Source organism: Dipteris shenzhenensis, chromosome 32 (assembly GCF_047967505.1).
Source record: "Dipteris shenzhenensis isolate YYH24624 ecotype China chromosome 32, Dip_SZ_1.0, whole genome shotgun sequence".
NCBI classification, from domain to species: Eukaryota; Viridiplantae; Streptophyta; class Polypodiopsida; order Gleicheniales; family Dipteridaceae; genus Dipteris; species Dipteris shenzhenensis.
Genome location: NC_141627.1, coordinates 9,647,590 through 9,666,181, shown reverse-complemented (window position 1 = coordinate 9,666,181; position 18,592 = coordinate 9,647,590). Strand labels below are relative to the sequence as shown.

General features: G+C 45.2%; 1 protein-coding gene across 3 annotated transcripts in view; it reads left to right on the top strand.

Moving 5' to 3' along the window:
* Positions 1 to 18,592, top strand: part of SUVR5 (histone-lysine N-methyltransferase SUVR5) — a 69,432-nt gene that overhangs the window by 13,392 nt on the left and 37,448 nt on the right. For 2 of the 3 annotated variants that reach the window (XR_015540532.1, XM_087370434.1), the window contains exons 2-8: positions 5,998 to 6,300; positions 6,523 to 6,633; positions 6,813 to 6,923; positions 7,088 to 10,111; positions 10,244 to 10,402; positions 10,541 to 10,657; positions 10,809 to 10,912. Coding sequence is in view for 1 of the 3 variants with exons in the window: in XM_087370434.1 (XP_087226560.1) it covers positions 5,998 to 6,300; positions 6,523 to 6,633; positions 6,813 to 6,923; positions 7,088 to 10,111; positions 10,244 to 10,402; positions 10,541 to 10,657; positions 10,809 to 10,912 (3,929 nt within the window). In the remaining 2 variants the exon portion in view is untranslated. Of the gene's footprint in view, positions 1 to 5,997; positions 6,301 to 6,522; positions 6,634 to 6,812; positions 6,924 to 7,087; positions 10,112 to 10,243; positions 10,416 to 10,540; positions 10,658 to 10,808; positions 10,913 to 18,592 lie in introns of those variants that run through there. The other variant, XR_015540533.1, reaches the window with a different exon arrangement.

Below are 18,592 nucleotides of genomic sequence, written 5' to 3'. Positions count from 1 at the left end.
CCTTGATGAGGAGTTCAAGGCTACTTTCTTGCTGTGTACCCTCCCCGAGAGTTGGGACACTTTCAAGACCACCCTGTCAAACTCGAATGTCACTCTTATTTATGCTGATGTAGAGAGCTCTCTCCTTATGGAGGAGATGAGCAGGAAGAATAATGCGGGCAGCAAGTCTTCAAATGCTTTGCAGGTACAGGATAGAGGCAGGACTCAGCAGAAGGGGAGATCTGCTAGTAAGTCCAAATCCTGCAGTCAGTCCCGTGGCAAAAAGGACATTGAATGCTTTTATTGTGGCAAGAAGGGACATGTGAAGTCTAAGTGCTTCAAGTTCATACGGGATCAAAAAGCCAAGAAGGCTTAATCAAAGGATGCAGGAAATGCAAGCAAAGGCAAAGGCAAGGCCAAGGCAGATGACTTGGATGCAGTGAATGTTGCAGCAGAGGATATTGACAGTGACATACATGATGTTTTATGCTCTTCTGCTGTAATAGCACATGCTTTGGTTATTGATGGCCATGACATGCACACCTGGCTCTTGGATTCAGGTGCCTCTTTTCATGTTACTCCTCATAGGGAGTGGTTTACTTCCTACACAGGTACTCATGGAGTTGTTCATCTTGGAAACAACTATGCATGTCAGATTGCAGGGATTGGCAGTATACAGATAGTATTTCCTGATGGACGCATATTTATGCTTGATGGTGTCCGCCATGTGCCGCAAATCAAGAAAAATGTGATTAGCACTGGCTTATTGGATGACAGTGGTTACCACACCACATTTGGGGATTCCAAATGGGTGATTACTGATGGCCAGGCTGTAGTGGCTGAGGGTTTTAAGAGTGATACCTTGTACCCTCTTTATGTTTCTAGTGTGGGTAATCATGTTGTTGCCATAACCGAGCTGCCAAAGGTTTCATTGTGGCATAGCCGGTTGGGACACATGTCTGTTAAAGGAATGCAAGAACTGTCACGTTTGGGTTATCTGCCGCCTCTTTCTTTTTCAGATTTGCCTACTTGTGATCATTGTATATTTGGCAAGCATTCTGTGACTCCTCATAAGAGGAGAACTCCCCAGAATAGAGGACCACTTGATCTAGTGCACACTGATTTGTATGAGATGCCACAGTTATCACTAGGGGGTGCAAAATATTTTATTACTTTCATTGATGATGCCACACGTAAGGTGTGGGTCTATTTCTTGAAGCATAAGGGAGATGCCTTAGAGGCTTTCAAGAAGTTTGTTGCTCAGGTTGAGAATCGGACAGGACGTAGGCTGAAATGCCTCAGGTCCAATAATGGGGGTGAGTATTTGTCACATGTTTTTGTGCAGTTTTGCCAAGCTAAGGGCATCAAACAGGAACTCACAGCCCCTCATAATGCATCTCAAAATGGTGCAAGTGAGCGTATGAATTGAACTATTCAGGAGAAGGTTCGATGTATGTTGTCTTATGCTGCATTACCCTATGGCTTTTGGGCAGAAGCCGTGCAAACAGCAGTTCACATTATTAACAGGTCGCCAAACAAGGCTTTGGAGTTGAAAGTGCCAGAAGAGGTGTGGTCTGGCAAGCCACCTTCATATAAGCACTTACGTGTATTTGGCTGCGAGTGCTTTGCTCATGTACGCAAAGAACTACGCACCAAACTGGATCCAAAGTCTATCAGATGCATCTTTATGGGTTATGGTGACGAAGGTGAAATGGGGTGCAGGTTATGGGATCCCGTTAAACGGAAGATTATACGCAGCAATGATGTCATCTTTAAAGAGGATAGTGTACACAAGGAACCCGTGCAACCTGTGGAATACAGGAGGGTTATTTATGATGATGTTGGACAGCAAAGAATGCCCATTTATATGCAGCAGCAGCCTGCTGCAGATCACCCTGTTCAAGAGGGTATACAGGCTGAAAATCAGCCAGATAATTTTGCCAATGATGCACCACTGGATGTGCCAGCAAACGGGGCTGTAGAACAGCCATATATGGTGGTACAGCCACCCGTTATGCATGAAGAACAGGCTGGACAGCAGCCTAATCCGGAACATTTTGTTAGAAGGAGCACCCGTGTACAACGGCCTCCTGCCAGGTTTGTTCCAGGAGCCAATAATGTGGCTGACTTTATCATGCTGACAGATTGTGGTGAGCCTTCCAGCTTCAAGGAAGCTATGGGAAGAACAGAGAAAAAGAAGTGGGAGAAAGCCATGCAGTCAGAAATGGACTCCCTACTTCAGAATGATACATGGGACTTGGTGCAGCTACCTGCAGGCAGAAAGGTTTTGCCATGCAAGTGGGTTTACAAAGTCAAAGTGGATTCAAATGCTTTACCAAGGTATAAGGCCAGATTGGTTGCCAAGGGATTTAAGCAGGAGAAGGGCATTGACTTTGATGAGATTTTTTCACCTGTAGTCAAGATGACTACTTTGAGAGCAGTGTTAGCTCTTGTTGCTCATGATGACATGGATTTATGTCAGATGGATGTGAAGACAGCTTTTCTTCACGGAGATCTCCATGATGAGATCTATATGAGTCAGCCAGAGGGATATGCTGTTAAAGGGAAAGAGCAGCTTGTGTGTAAGCTCAAGAGGAGGTTGTATGGACTCAAGCAGGCGCCAAGAGAATGGTACAAGAAGTTTGATGCCTTCATGCAGTCCCAAGGGTATCATAGGTGTGAGACCGATCATTGCTTGTACACCAAACGGGCAAAGGATGGCAGTTTGATGCTACTCATTCTATATGTGGATGACATGCTTATTGCCAGTAAATCTCAGCATGAGATTAGTGCTTTAAAGAAACAACTGCATAAGTCTTTTGACATGAAAGACTTGGGTGATGCAAATCATATTCTTGGCATGCGGATTACTCGTGACAGGTCCAAGGGACTTTTGTTTCTGTCACAGAAAGAGTACATTGACAAAGTCCTGCAGCGCTTTAAAATGGAGGGGGGGAAGTCTATTAGTACCCCGTTGCCTCCACATTTAAAACTCAGCAGTAAGGACAGCCCCAGATCAGATGATGATAAGGCTGAAATGGCCAAGGTTCCGTATGCATCTGCAGTTGGATCTTTGATGTATGCCATGGTTGCCACTCGTCCGGATATTGCTTTTGCGGTGGGAGTCATCAGCAGGTATATGGCAAATCCAGGCAAGCGGCACCGGGAAGCAGTGAAAGGTGTCTTGAGGTATCTCAAGGGTACCAAAGACTTGTGCATATGCTATGGTAGGCAGGATGCATTGGTGCATGGTTTTACAGATTCAGACTATGCAGGGAATGCAGATAACCGGAAGTCTACTACCGGTTATATTTTCACTTTTGCAGGAGGTGCTATATCATGGGTGTCTCGGTTGCAGAAATGCGTTGCACTGTCAACCACTGAAGCTGAATATGTTGCAGCCACTGAGGCCTGCAAGGAAGCAATATGGCTTACTCGGCTGGTGGGAGATTTGGGCATTACAGTAGATATGCCAGTTTTGCATTGTGATAGTCAGAGTGCTATCATGTTGGCAAAGAATCCGGTCTTTCATCAGAAGACCAAGCACATAGAAGTGAAATATCATTTCATCAGAGAGGTACTGGAAGACAAGCGACTTGAGCTTGTGAAGGTGCATACTGATGATAATCCTGCAGATTTGCTCACTAAGAGCTTGCCTACAGAGCGGTTTGCACATTGCCGCCACATCATGGGATTAGGATGAGACCATTCTTATTTTATGGTCTTGTATACAGTAACTGTATATTGCTGTAATTTTTATTCTTTTCTCCCCTTTAGGCACATTGGCCTTTAGGTGGGAGGTTGTTGGGGTAAAGGCACATTGCCAACCCTTCATTAAAGATAGGACACCTATGACTGTCTTAAGACAGTCATAGGGCAAACCTAATCCTAATAAAACAAATGAGTTTGTGGTGTGGCTCATCACTTCACACCCGCACATCTTGGAGTTCACTCTCTCTCACTCTCTCCCTCTTGCTCTCATTCCCCCTTCAGGGCCCTTCAGCGATCACGCTCGAACTCGTAGTCCTGCGCTCCAAATGACAGGTAGGAAAAATCTAATGTCTTGTTAGATGGCCACGGGGTCGTTGCCGGGGAAATCTAATGACCTCCCATCATCATAGTGTAGCAGACAACCCACATGTTCCAAGCGGTGATGTTGGACATTGTCTTCGATGAATTGTCCTCTGGCAAAGGTGGAGGGAAGGAGGCAACACATCATGTGATCAAGCTAGAGAGCTGATCGATGGAGAATGCATGACTCCCCTCTATAAGCCACGATGGATGCGTGACCCTTCTCTATAAGCCACGCCGCCAGTTGTCTTGTTGCGTCATTGCATATTCGCCGCAATCCTGAGAGCTACTAATTGGATTCTATTGGGGGCATCAGAGGTAGTGGGGAATCGTCTCTAACACTTTGTCTATATAGCAATGGCAGCTACCATCCACTTGTTACCATCCACTTGTATTTGCTCCAACCACGGACCAATGGGCAAGCCTCCATGTGCCACCATCGAGAAGAAGGAAGAGATATGCCGAGGTCTAAGGTTGGTCTAGAGATGCAACCAAAAGCATGAGATGACCTCCAAGTGGACTTGCTGCTCAACCCAATGTCGCTACGTTGAGGGAGTCCAGGTTGTTGCTTCTAGCTCAATGCGTCGACTGATGTGAGTCGTGTTTGAGAAAAAGGTCACCTCCTCAACACTATCCGAGTGCCCTCACAGAGTAGGCCAGAAACACTCACCCATGTCCCACTGCCCTTCCATAACAAAAGGCGTTGATGTGCTCCCTCCAGTCTTGCTAAGACTATGATTGGGTCGATAGTCCAATCCTTGCCCAAACGGCCCAAGATCGTGTCATCCCTGTGGTCACTCACTGTCTTGGGCTGCACAAGGCATTGTATCTACAACGCTAGGAATCAAGCGACTACCATAGAAACTAGATTCTGAGAGGCACGGCCTGCCTACCATGCGACCCTAGCCTTGGTGTTCAGTACAGCAGGACAATGGCGCACAAAATGCGCGACAGGGCCCCGGGAAGAGAGGCGCAGCTTCCTGCACAAAACAGAACAAGAGGGGGCGGGAAGGGTGCAAATGATGGGGAAATGAGGGAGAAAAGGAGGCCGGTGAAGCACTGGAAGAGGCCGCAGGTGGGGTGAGGAGGAGAGCCAGACCGGGGGGGACAAGCAGAAACAGGGGGTGGGGGGTTGCAGCTCAGTGAGCAGGGAGTGAATTTGTGACCACTTGCTCCAGTGATTCTTGGATGCTTCAGTTGGCCATAGGCTTTCTGCTAGGCAACCTTAAAGACACAATAAACACATTACACAATTATTTGGGTCACTCTGAAAACTGTCATACCAGATTTCTTTAGGATAGTACAGCGTATGATGCACCATTATCTAAGCTGCTTAAGGGGGCACAGACAGTCACATTTTGTTGGGTTTTAGGTCATAAGTTTTGCAGTTTCATTTTTTAAAGGGCAGAATCTTGGTTAGAGAACCGGTGGGGATTTCCTCGGCTTTTTTTCATTGGAGGGTTGGGGATTATGATTTATTGCAGTCACACTTTTATAGCTGGCAGCATTCTGGTGGCTCCCAATCAGGTGGATGCTTGAAGTTGATGGGTTTGTATTGCCTTATCGGCACGTGTGTTTGTAATGGGGCCATCAGGTAGTCACCATAGTGTTTTGTGTTTGCTTTTGTCTTGCCTTTGTAACCCAAATATTTGCTTTTGCCTTGCTTTGGTTACCCAAAATATTTACCATGATGAGGTTGTGCTGCTGAGTGCTTAATTAAGTTGAAATGAAATCAATGGTACTATCAATGAAGTTTGCTAATTTGACATTCAGATATTTTGTTTAGGGCAATGAGAAAGGCACTGCAGCCAGCTGATTGAGTCTCATGCAATAAGTTGATGACTAGGAGATGTCCTTTTCCTGTTTTCTTTCTTGCTGGTTGATTTCATCCTGCAATCATGTGTTGGGAAAAGCTGTCCTAAGATTTATGATATCTCATGATTGCAGTGGAGGGGAAGGTGGCAGGCAGGGATACAATGCAGCCTTGAAGACTGCCCTGCAGCAACCGTGAAAGCAATGCCAACATATGGAAGAAAAATGTACATTGTGGTTTATTTTCCGAGTACACGGTCTTTCGTGTGGACAGATTGGCAATTGGTCTGTCCTATTACTGAGAGCCCTGAGCCACTGGCGTTTGGTTCTCATGAAAGTGGAAGAAATGCTGTAGTTGATTTGATTGCAGCTAGACGATACATGCTGCGAAAAATATCCGCTGCCATGCTTGATATTAGTGACCGGCTCCCTGTCCAGGTTTGAGAGGAAATCTTCATACTTTTTACTTTCTCTCTTTGTTGCATGTCTGATAAAAATGTATGTGAACAGTCGAATGATTCTAATGCTTGCTTTTGTGGAGCACAATTTCAAAACCTTTATCACCTTGTGCATCTGCATTGTTTATAATCTTTGCATGGTTTTCTTTGCAGAATGGGTGTAATTTTTACTGAGGTTTGGTAAGGTTTTTTGCTTGTTTAGGCTGTGGTGGAGTGTGCCCGGCATGTAAGCTTTTGGAAGGAATTTGCAAAGGAAGCGGCAAAAGCTGTGAAATATGAAGAACTTGGAGCCATGCTTGTGCGGCTGAAAAGTGTAAGCATATTTGTTGAGAAAACCTCTTACCTTTGAACTTTGGAACTGGTGGGCATACATGACCACATAGACCGTTAATGAGAGGATGCAAGGTGTGCATGTGGCAATCTTGGGATGACTACCTGACATTGAAGGTGGGGAGTTATGGACTAACCTGGATTAGTTTGGGTTGTGACTAGATGATCTTACCCACTTTTCTCAAGGAGACTTGGAGGAGCACCCGTTTTGAGGAATGGAAACACCAATGCGAAGTTGCAGACACAGCAGGTTCCATGGAGAAGCTTGTTAAGGTAAGAGAGCTCATCTGGCTCTTCTAACTTTATTGATGTTTGAATGTGAGATATAGTTGCCAGAAGAAAGTCGTGTTGTTAAAGTTTGTTCCCCAGAGTATAGTAGCATATATTGCTGGGTCTATAAGATTAATATGTATGGATGGGCATTGTGATGGCAACAGGAATTAAAGAATACTGTCTGCTGGGATGATGTGAGCAAAATTTGGGATGAGCTGGAGCAAACAAATCTGGATTCAGAGTGGAAGACTTGGAAGGAGTATGCCCACCGGGAAAATCTCAATGAAAACAAGTTTCAGGATACCACAACCCTGCCTCTCCACTATTTTCCTGTTAGCGTCACTGGTCACAGGAGGACTCTTGATGGTATCCATGATCGGAGTGTTGAGCATGTGAGGTCACTTAATGCTGGCAATCTGGATTCTGAACAACATTGCAAGCGTTTGAAATTTGAAGAACAACAGTCGTTATATAATTGTGGAGATAATTCTATGCAAGAGACGGAAAACAGACAAAGGATTAGCATTTCTTCTCCTTCAAACATGACTCATCCCACCACCTCTGATTTGCTTCGTGATACGTGCATAACACCGCAGAATGGCTCAAGTACACATTCAAATAATGATGCATTACTCACAAGCAAAGCACAATCTGTACATGGTGATATTAAAACACTCAGTAATTCTCACCGTTGTTCTGCCTTCTCTGAAAGAAGGGGAAGACAATGCAATAAATTTGCCGGTGAAGGATCTTTGTATTGTTGGAAGCATGGGGGAGCAAGTGGTAGTGATGCACGTAAAAAGGGAAAGTCCTTGGTTCCAGTTATGGCAGCACATGATCCAAATTCAGTGATCTGTAGTGGAACAACAAAATATGCAAGGAGATGCACTCACAAAGCAAGGGAAGGTTCAGCTTTTTGTTTGAAGCATTTGCTGCAAGATGTTGCTGATCCCATCAAAGGAACTGCTATAGGAAGCTCTGTGTCAAATACATCTGTACCAGAACTGTGTAATACAGAGCCTCCTAACCTGGGTACACCAGAGCCACCAATTCCAGGTTCTGTAGAGGAGAGTTCTAATGGCAAGAGAAAACTTGAACAGATTACCAAAACTTTTGGTCGACCAGCTTCTGTTGATTTGAGTTCTCAAGAACCATCTGGGCAGGTGAAGCTTGTCCCTAGAATAGCACCTCGAACTGCTAGCTGGACACGGTGCATTGGTTGGTGCAGAGGCAGTGGTGGTCAGTGTTCACATCGAGCCAAACCAGGATGTTCATACTGCGAGAAACACTTGCCAGGCTCCCTTGGATATGGAGCAAAAAGTCAAGAAAAGTACTTTCCAAAGGAAGTATTTACAGGAATTTCAACAAGTTCAAGCAGCACAGGTGAAAAGAACTTGTTACGATTAAGAGACCTGGTTCATGAGTATATGAAGGCTCGCCTTGATGATGCAGCTCGAAATAGTCACCGCCCAAAAGGGTGGCAGAAGCTTACAGATTGGATTCTGTCAGAAGTTGCTGGAGATTTGAAGGCGTCAGAGCTACTGTATGATTTATTAACAGCAGAAATGGAAGGTTTGAAAAAGTTTTTTGGGGAAGAAGAGGTAAGTGGTGCTCTTGTTCCGTATATCCCTAGATCTACAGATGCTGCCGGTTCTTATGTGGCAACTGTAGAAGAAAGGCCCATCGAGCATACTATGTCTAACATTGGTTTTACAAAACAATTCAGTTCAACACCAAATGGACCCATCCCAAGGTTCAGATGCAGGCTTTGTCACCAAGAATTTGTTGAGCTAGTTGTTTTGAGCCAGCATTGGCGAGCTTGTCACAGGAAGGAAGCGCAACAATCTTTCAGAGGATATACATGTCAGCACTGTAGTCTTCCCTTCACGAACAAAAAAGGCCTTGAGAGGCATTCAAAGGTTCACCATGCAGGCACTCCATCTCAATCAAAATCTTCACTTGTGGCCCTCTGCATTATTTGCAGTGGACAATTCACGGACTTTGAAGACTTGTGGCAGCATGTAATTCACTGTCATTCTGATCAGCTATGTGCTACTGGGCCTGTGGCAGAGCAATGTGCAGCAGCAGGACCTCGATTGGGATTAGAAATTATGGAAATTGGCAAATGCTTCCACTGTGATCAGAGGTTTTCCACTTATGCAGAACGCCGTCAACATGAAGAAATTGCTCATAGGGCCCATATACAGTCTGCAGGAACCTCTAATACGGAGAATTTAAGGAAAACTATCCAATTTGCAAATGAGAACAAGTATAAGTGTAAAATTTGTGGTCTTCGGTTCCGTCTTTTGCCAGACTTGGGGCGACATCATCAAGCTAAGCATAAGCCTGTACAAACCATGCGACTGAAGAATGGCAAAGAAGAAGTACCGACGACAGGGCTTGTAGGGGATTTGAACTCAAATGTAGGAGCTGAAAAGGAAAAGAAAAAGCTTCAGAAACTTGATGTCCGAAGAGCTCCTGGTGGATCACAGTCTAAAGCTGAAATGCACAGTGCTCAGCAGCAGCCTTATCAACTTGGGGCCAGAGATCCGATCATTGCAGAGATAGAGAATTACCAAGGCCCAAAGATTTCAGGTCTTCCAAGCAACAAAGACGTTCTGGCTGTTGCACGGTTTGCTTGCTGCAAGAATCAGCTTTACACTATTTTAGACAGAAAATACACAACATTGCCTGAACGCTTGTCTATAAAAGCAGCCAAGCTTTGTAGTGAGGCAAACGTGAGGATTCAGTTTCATCGTGAAGGGTACATCTGCTCTAATGGCTGTGGGGATTTTGGCTCCTCTTTGACTGATGTAAAACCAAGTCTTAGCACCTCTTTCCCAAGTGCTAGTTTTGTCCCTCTGCAACTTACTGCCAAAGCTGAAAATGCTGAAGCAGATGGATTTCAGAGTGGAAACATTATTCTGGACGAAAGCCATTTGGTGCTTACAACATCCTCACATATAGGTGAAAACCATAGCAATAAGATGGTGCTTTGTAAGGATCTGAGCTTTGGGAAAGAAATGGTTCCCATTCCATGTGTGGTAGATACAGATGTAATGGGACCATGCAATTGTCCTATGTGTGTTGATAATCAGAGCAGCCATTCAGACACATTCTCACCTTGGGTTAATTTTACTTACGTGACAAAAAGGTTGCTGGATCCATCTTTGGGCCTCGATACTAAGGTATGATGTATCCTCCAAAACTTGTTTTAAATTCTCACAGTGCAAGCTGTATGACAGGAATGAGATTAGTGGCTTATTTCTAGAATCAATTAGTTCATTGAGTGATTTTGGTTGAGTTTTTGATGCATGCAGAGCTCACAGTTAGGATGCACGTGTCAAGGGTCCTGCTTACCTGAAAAATGTGAGCATATATATCTTTTTGACAATGACAACACCGACGCGCATGACATTTATGGAAAGCCCATGACTGGGAGGTTTCCTTATGACATTCATGGTCGCATTATTCTTGAGGTGAACTCAGAAGGTTTGCTGAGTATTTGTGACTGTTTTACTTGATTAGAGTACAACTCTGTGTCTGTACAAGGAATTAGGATATCTGATGGATAGGATGTGTTTTATTCCCCCTTCAAAGTTTGTCTATTTATGCAGGAAGGATATTTGGTCTACGAGTGTAACTCTGTCTGTAATTGCTTCGAGGATTGCCAAAATAGAGTGTTGCAGAAGGGGGTGAGGGTCAAACTGGAAGTCTACAAGACCAGGCACAAGGTATCATGTATGGGATGTGATGAATGTGTCCACAATCCACAAAGATGGAAAGTTATGTCTTTAAATGTTCCTAATGTTGGTGGAACACATTTTGTTTTTGGTTGGATAATTAAGCCATCTTGAATTGAGATTTTTGGATTGTTATTTTCAGGGGTGGGCAGTGAGAGCTGCACAGCCTATAGCTCGTGGAACATTTGTTTGTGAATACATTGGTGAAGTGCTTGATGATGGTGAGGCAAATAAAAGAGGCGAGAGGTATTATTCGTTTCCCAGAGACGTTTGTGTAACGAGTATACAAATACATAGTTTCAATTCAATCTATACCAAAGTCTGAAATAATATTTGGCCAGAATTGTTCCCCTTAATTGAAATTCATCTGTTAATGGAGGGTGCACCTCATGCTCTTATTTTTCCTTCTCTTTTTTAACTTACTCTGGACGAATGGTCTTCTATGCTGCTGACATTATTATGTAAGATCTGTCAAATGTTGTTGTCCTACTTCTAGGTGATTCCCCCCCTTTTACTGGAAGTCCCTCCTGAACGTGGCTTATCATAGTTCAATTAACTGTATTCCATTTAAAATGTTTTGAGGGCTGGCTGGTATGCCCTTTCATGCAAAACATGGTCCGCTTTCCAAAGGCAACGACTCAAGGACTACAAAAAATTGGCCTATGGGAGGCATAAATCATTATTATTTTTTTTCAAAAAGATTACTTCATTGAGTATGAATGAAAGCCGCAAGAGTACATCATGACATGCATGAAAGAAAAAAAAACCCAAAAAGAGCTAACAAAAATCCAAGGTGCAGACTGAAAATGCCACCTCAACCCTAAAAAAGTCTCAGAGAAGAAGGGAGATCCTCTCCAAACTCTGAAAAAGGTATATCTCTTGGCTGTAGCTGCTTTGGAGGATCCCTGCATGCTCGCCCAGATGGCCATCGGTGTGTGTATAGTATCAGTCCATATACTGGCCATAGACTGGGACGGGTGAACTTGTGAACCCTCCATCGCCTCCATACATTTGGCCCTCCAAATATGCCAAGCTGCAATGCTAGCCAGAATCTCCCAAGAGGTGTCTACCGAGGCATGAGCAGCTATGAAAGGAGTGAAAGGAACATCCTAGAGAGAGCATGACTCCACAGAGTGTCGTCGTATAATGAAGGATGAGTCTGATTCTTGTCCCTCGAAAAACACCTAAGGTCTAGTAAGAGATAATCATGCCATTGATCCCCAAGTCATGAAGAAGGGTGCTCTATGAAATATGCAAAGAAACCTGGCAACACCCTTTCAGATCGTCCTCGCCTGTTTGCACTCCCAAAGGCAATGTTGAACTAACTCGACTGCTGCGTGGCATCGAGGACAAGTAGGGTCAGCCCGGAATCTGGATCCCTCCATGAATAGAAAGCCAAAAGAAGAGAGTGATCTTTCTATTTCTGAAGGATTTCCAGAGCCTCCTCCAAAAGTTTTTTTGCACCTCTGCAGAAATATGAAAACTATCTCAATAAGGAGCTCTGGAGGGCCTCCAATCTCTACTGTTAAGTAGAAATCTTGTGGCATTTCTAACTGTGTAGTGAAAGAAGGGGATGTTCTTCTCTCGTGTCCTTCATCAATCCATTCCCACTCCCCTCAGAACCTGATGAGAGAACTACCATATAAAAACAGTCTCCAAGACCCAAGTGCCAAGAGAACGGGGTCAGGATCAGAATATCATTTGAAGATCTGAGAAGTTTGCCTCTCAACTGAACATCAAAGACAAGGGTCTCCTCATGTGCATCCTGCAAGGCAATGACCTGTAAAGGAACACCCGTCCCCGAAAAGGCTCCCAACCAAGTGGACTTTGTGATTGGTAAGTCATCTGTATCTATCCACTCTACTGGCATCTGTATCTATCCACTCTACTGGCTGCACTCCCTCTGAGGTGGCTAACTGATAAGACACAAAACCCGTCTGCGTATCATGTATAAGATTTGGAAGAAAGAGCTGCAGATGTAGGCTGATTGCTTTTGCTAGGATTTTATAGAGAGTGCCCAACAAAGTGATCGGTCTCCACTACGACACTAAATTCCTGCAACCCCCTTTAGGGATAAGATGAATGAGGCCCTCAGTAAGTGAGTCTGGCATCTCACGCGAGTCCCAAATGTCGTGTAGGACTGATGTAAGGTGATCCCCAATCTGATAATAAAAAAAGAGGATGTAAGGCCATTTGAACGAGGACACTTGTCCTTGTAAAGGGCAGAGAGAGAAGTCCTGAACTCTATGTTGGTGAAGGGTGTATCAAGTAAGACTATCATATCTCCAGTCACCAACATAGGTAAATGCTGCCAAATAATATGTCGAGCATCATCTCTGGCCTGAGTCTCAGGATCTGCTGAAAGAAGGGAGGCATAGAAATTTGTAGCGCAAGACGGTATCTGGATGTGTTTATAAAACTCCATCTGAGTCAACAAGTAGTGAAACACTCTTCCTCTACTATGTTTGGGGCCAAGGGTAAAGAAGAACTGCTTATTGACCCTACCTCCCGTTTGGTTCCAAAATGACTCCTTGGCATGAAAGGTATACTCTGCTCTCTGTTCCAACAACGACTGCTGTTGAGCCCTTGTTGCAGCAAGGCGCTCCTAAACCCAAGCATCTGTAGGCCTCTTATGATCTTCCCTCTGAAGAGCAGCCAACTGCTAGCGGATACCAATCTCTCGCTTGAGAATCTCACCTCTCTTGAACCGAGCAACTGATTGATAAAAGTAGGTAATATCTAAGAGGGTTGCTGCTATATCTGACGGGGAAAGCAGCCCATTGTGCATGTGCGAAACCCAAGTCTGTAGAACTGCCTTTGTGAGGCCCTCCTCTGTGTAGAATGCATTTGGAATCTTGATACTGGCAGAGCGACCCCTCACCTGAACTGTCCCACCTCTGTCCAGAGCCCAATCATCCACATAAAAAAATCTGTCAATCCGTGCATGGATAGGCATCTTCACCCTCTTGTTCGACCAAGCAAACAGGAGTGAATGCGGCTGAGTGTGAAAAGCATCATCATGCCAAGTATCTCTGCCACTATACTGAAAAAGGAAGGCATCCTAGGCTGCTCTCTCTAGGGAATATAAGCCACCTTCCGTACCACCTCTTTTGTCTGTGGGCATTTCAACCATGTTGAAATCACCCCCAATGATCCAATACTCTGCAATGCATGACCAAGAAAGCAGCTGCTTCTAGAAAAGGACACACTCCCCTCTTGAATTGGGGGCATAAAGGTTTAAGAAACTAACCTTATGCCCACCAATCAAAAGAATGACCCACTGAGCTCTAGAGGGTGATCCCATGTCCAATCACCGAGAGTAGCATAGAAGAAGAAGTATGCCCTATGCCCTGAAAGAAGCTTACCCGACTTGGCACAATCCCTGACATCTAGTTTGTGTTCCTGAATCATGAGGACATCAATGGGTCCCCCAATAACACTTGGATGAAGTTGGTTTCGAATCAGTTGTCTACGGCAGCGGTGAGGTACACCTCCAAGGCCCTGAACGTTCCAACTGACAATTTTCATCAATGAGAGGAAGAGGCCGGATGAAAAACTCTACCCGACCTAGTAGCGGAGATACCCCTCTCCTGGAAAAAGTTCCTCCTATCAAGAGGAGGGAAGTCAACTGGGGAAAGTATTCCCACACCTACAGAGGGGGAAGTTCTATCCATGGTGCTCTGAATGAAGTGCTCCCCAAGGGTAGGGGGTACAAACTCCTCCTCTAAATCAAACTCTGCCATGTCTGCCAGAACTGCAAAAGAATTCTTGAATGATGCTCCTGACATAGGTGTGCAGAGAATTCTTGCGGATGAAAGACTAGAACTAATAATCCCCTTGCCTCTATCAAGAGGTGAAAAAGTAGGAACAAGAGGGAAGGGGGGCTGTTGTTGCTGATGGGTCTCGGCCAAAACAGCAGCATTAGCCTTGAGTACAGCACGAGCTTCAGCAAAGGCTTGCTCCCTAGGAGAAAGCTCCTTCACATAAACAGCTGAAGAGATAGGAGCAACCTCATCAGCACAAGGAACTAAAACATGTATATCTTCTGCTTGTAAGGGAGGATCCGTGGCACCATCAGTAGCTTCCAGATGTGGAGCTGGGTCAACAATTCAGACTGGCACCCAACGGGGGATGATTGAAACAGGACGTGCTGAAGGTCCCGTGCGTGCTGTAAACGAAGGTCCAGGACGAGAGGTTGTAGTCGACAGTTCTTCAACACGTGGTGGAAGGCCCAACAACACGAGAAGTGGTAGGATGTGAGGTAGAATGTGAAGTAGGTCCAGCCGAGGTGGTGCTAGGAGGTGCAACACCCATGGACCTTTTAGGCCATTTCCTTTTTTTCTTCCTTGGGCAATCTTTGGCAAAGTGTCCAGGGGTCTTGCAAATCCTACACTAATCTTGTCTCCCAGCGATCTCAACTCTCTACCTGATGAAGGAACCATCTGGACGCTGGAGCATGATGTGGTCATCCGTAAGGTTAGGGTCAGTGACAATGGCCCTAACACGTGGTACTCCATCCGATCTGACTGCCTTTGCTGTCGAAGAAGGCATCCCAAGAAGGGGGGCGAATCTCGGTGACCATCCCGAAAGTGGCTCCAATGGAAGATAAGAGTTGATGATACACCTGAGGGAGGCCGGGGAATTTGAGGAAGAGTGAAAATGTTTGGCCATCCTCCTCCAAAGGCTCAAAGCCCAACGAGAAAGGTGTCTAGTAGATCCTCTTGGAGCTCAGTGCCAAAGGACTGGCCTGAAGCATTGTATCTGCTGCATCCGGGGAATCAAAAACAACCTGAAAGAAACCTGGACCAAGCAGATGAACATCTGTGAGCTGCCGTGCGAGGTCTTCAGGTAAAGCGGCGAGCATCTAGTCCCTATACTGTAATGTGGAAGGGTGGGACCCATGGATGCGAGCAAAGAGCAATGTCAAGCTCTCGTGCACTGTATCTTTTTTGAGCTACTGCAACTCGTCTTTTGAGAATGTGATGGTTTTTGCGGTCAGTGGAAGTGGGCGAGGATTGGATGAAGGCAGAGCCATTGTCAATCAGGGTGGAAAGGCCGATTTGAACACTGTTGAGCACCGCCTGACTAACAAGCTGCTTAAGAAGAGGGTGAAGGCAGAGGAGGGTCCGAGATGAGGGTGAAGGTAGAGGGAGGGGATGAAGGGGGAGGGTGAGGATGAAGGGAGGAAGAAGGGTGAGGATGAGGATGGAGGAGGAGGGGAGGGGAGAGGCAAGCTGAAGGGGTGGGAGAAGAAGTGAGGGAGGCGGGGGGAGGGGGTGGGGGAAGGGGGGCTGCAGGGGCGAGGGGAGGAGGCGGGGGTAGGGGGCTGAGGGGACGGGGGTAGAGAGCGGGGGAAGGGGGGAAGAGGGCGGGGGTAGAGGGTGGGGGAGAGGGGCTGAGAAGCGGGGGAGGGGGGCAGGGGTAGAGGGTGAGGGAGAGGGGCTGAAAGGTGGGGGTAGGGGGCGGGGGTAGGGGGGGCTGAGCAGCGAGGTAGGGGGCGGGGGAGAGAGGCTGAGGGAGGAGGGAGAGGTGAGGCGGGGAGGGGGCTGAGAGGAGAGAGGGGCGGGGAGGGAGGCAGGAGGAGGCTGAGAGGGGGCAACAAGGTAGTCGGGGAGCAGCAGCAGCTCTTCCCCTGTTCCTTTTGTCAACTAAAAGTCCAGAATGGCATAAATCATTATGAGTTTGCATTTCATTTTAAATCTAATTTGTTTTCCTTTTCCTTGATCTGACCCAAGTGCATGCTTCTTTTTAGCACTTGTTTTGTCTTTTCTCTTTCTAGTCTTGCCTTTATCTTTGTTTATTTATATGAACCCCCTCTTTATTTCATTCATTCTTTGCCTCCTACACTTCTTTCTTTGTGTCCGGACCTTCCAAAATACGTACAATCATACTTTGTTTGCATTTACATTGTAAATGTTAAAAACCAAACTTTCGTGTCATCATATTTGCTAATAATGCAACGTCAAAATTGTTGGGAATGGGGGTGAGAGGAGAACACCAAAATGTGGAGATTAATGAGAATGCAAGATTTGTGTTACATAGAATGACCAAATGAGGAATATGTCCTATACAAAGGAATACTAATCATAGGGGGAAAGGCCTCCTAACTAGAGGAAAAAATTCCCCAAGACTGTTCAATACGACACTACTCATAATCTAACAAATTCCTTTGTAGTTATGTATAGAAAAGTAGATCAATCACCACAAGGTATCAAGCCTAAAGATGGTGTTTTGGTGAAAAATATCTGTCCACCTAACTAGAGGAAAAAATTCCCCAAGACTGTTCAATACGACACTACTCATAATCTAACAAATCCCTTTGTAGTTATGTATAGAAAAGTAGATCAATCACCACAAGGTATCAAGCCTAAAGATGGTGTTTTGGTGAAAAAGATCTGCAACATGTCACGTGTAGGGCAATACATTAGGCCCATGCAATCTCTTTGTGTCATAATAATCATGTATCTCAATCTAGTTCATGCGAGCATAAAACATAGAATTCCATGGAAAAGTCCACAAACAAACCCACGGAACTCAAAATTTCTGCACTTTCTTGCAAATGTGAACTTGTTTGTCTGTCAAAAGTAGACTTGAGGCAAAAGCCTCAATTTTTATAGACAAATATTACCTGAAATTGACAAAAGCCCCAAGTTTTACATTCAGTTTTCAAATTTAATTGAAATCTCCAGAAGCCCCAAAGTTTGGAATGCCAACAAGGCACAATATTGCAAATGCCCCAATGTACTGACTAAATTTGCCTACAAATTCCGAACCAGATCAAATCACGTGCAACAAAAAAGCTATGGATTGGAATTCATACAGTGGCAAATGTACTGATGGGATGGGCTGCATGCTCACTGTATGGAGGTATGGTGAAAAGTAGGCCACGATGAAGCATGTCGTGCACAATATTGAGGGGGCGGTGGGTCGTGAGGAAGAATGGAGTGACACGAAGCTGGGCCTGCAGAGTATTGAGGCAGCAGTGGCGGGTGCAAGGCCAAACGGACCGACAAAACACAGGTCATGCACAACACTCAGGCAGTGGTGGTTGCATGGAGCAGGCCACACACGGATCACGAGGACGAATACTCGGACGACGAGCAAAGCAAGGCGAATTGCTTTGAGGACAGGGGATGGCTCCTCATGTATGCATCTCCTTTGAACTTGGATGAATGTGTTTCCTCTGATCTTGGATGAACGGTTGCATCAACAACTTGAAATAACTCCCACCCTTCATTGTGCCTCGGGTCGGCTCCCGTCTTCTTTTGTCAAGTGTTTTTCCTTAAAACGTCCATGCTAATTGTTGTGGTTTTAGAGGATGAGTTTGGACATATTCCTGGATTCATCTAGAATATGCTATATAAATCTAAACTGAACAATTGGATGGAGATTTGAACCCTAGCATTGTCAACTTGGCCAAACTGTGAACTGTCCAGTCAACAAACTGCTAAGTTGCTGTGAATCTACTACCCTGGACAGTTATAATTTACTGTTCAGACACTAATTGTCCCAACAGTGTTCCAAACATTGCTTCTGTTTAGTGTTTGGCAGAGGAATGGGCTATTATGGTAGTTCCTAAGTCCTACACAGTGTTTCCTGACAGCTTGGCCTAAACAGTCAGCAAACAGTGCTTTCTACTGAGGATTTGCTTGTAAAATCTGTTCAAACAGTGTTTCTAAGCTTCTATATTGGGCAGATAGTGCTTGACAGATCATATACCAGTTGAATAAAACCTCCTAAGAAGACTTCCAATCAATTAAGGAAGCAACCAGTTAGAGATTTAGATCCCATTCCTGAAATGGAAATTGTTGCTGATGCTAATAGATCTGGGGGTGTGGATATTCTTGGCATGGGATCAACTGAGGGGAATCAAATTGAAGGAGGGGAACCTAATGAAGTTAACATTATGGAGATTCCTTCACATAT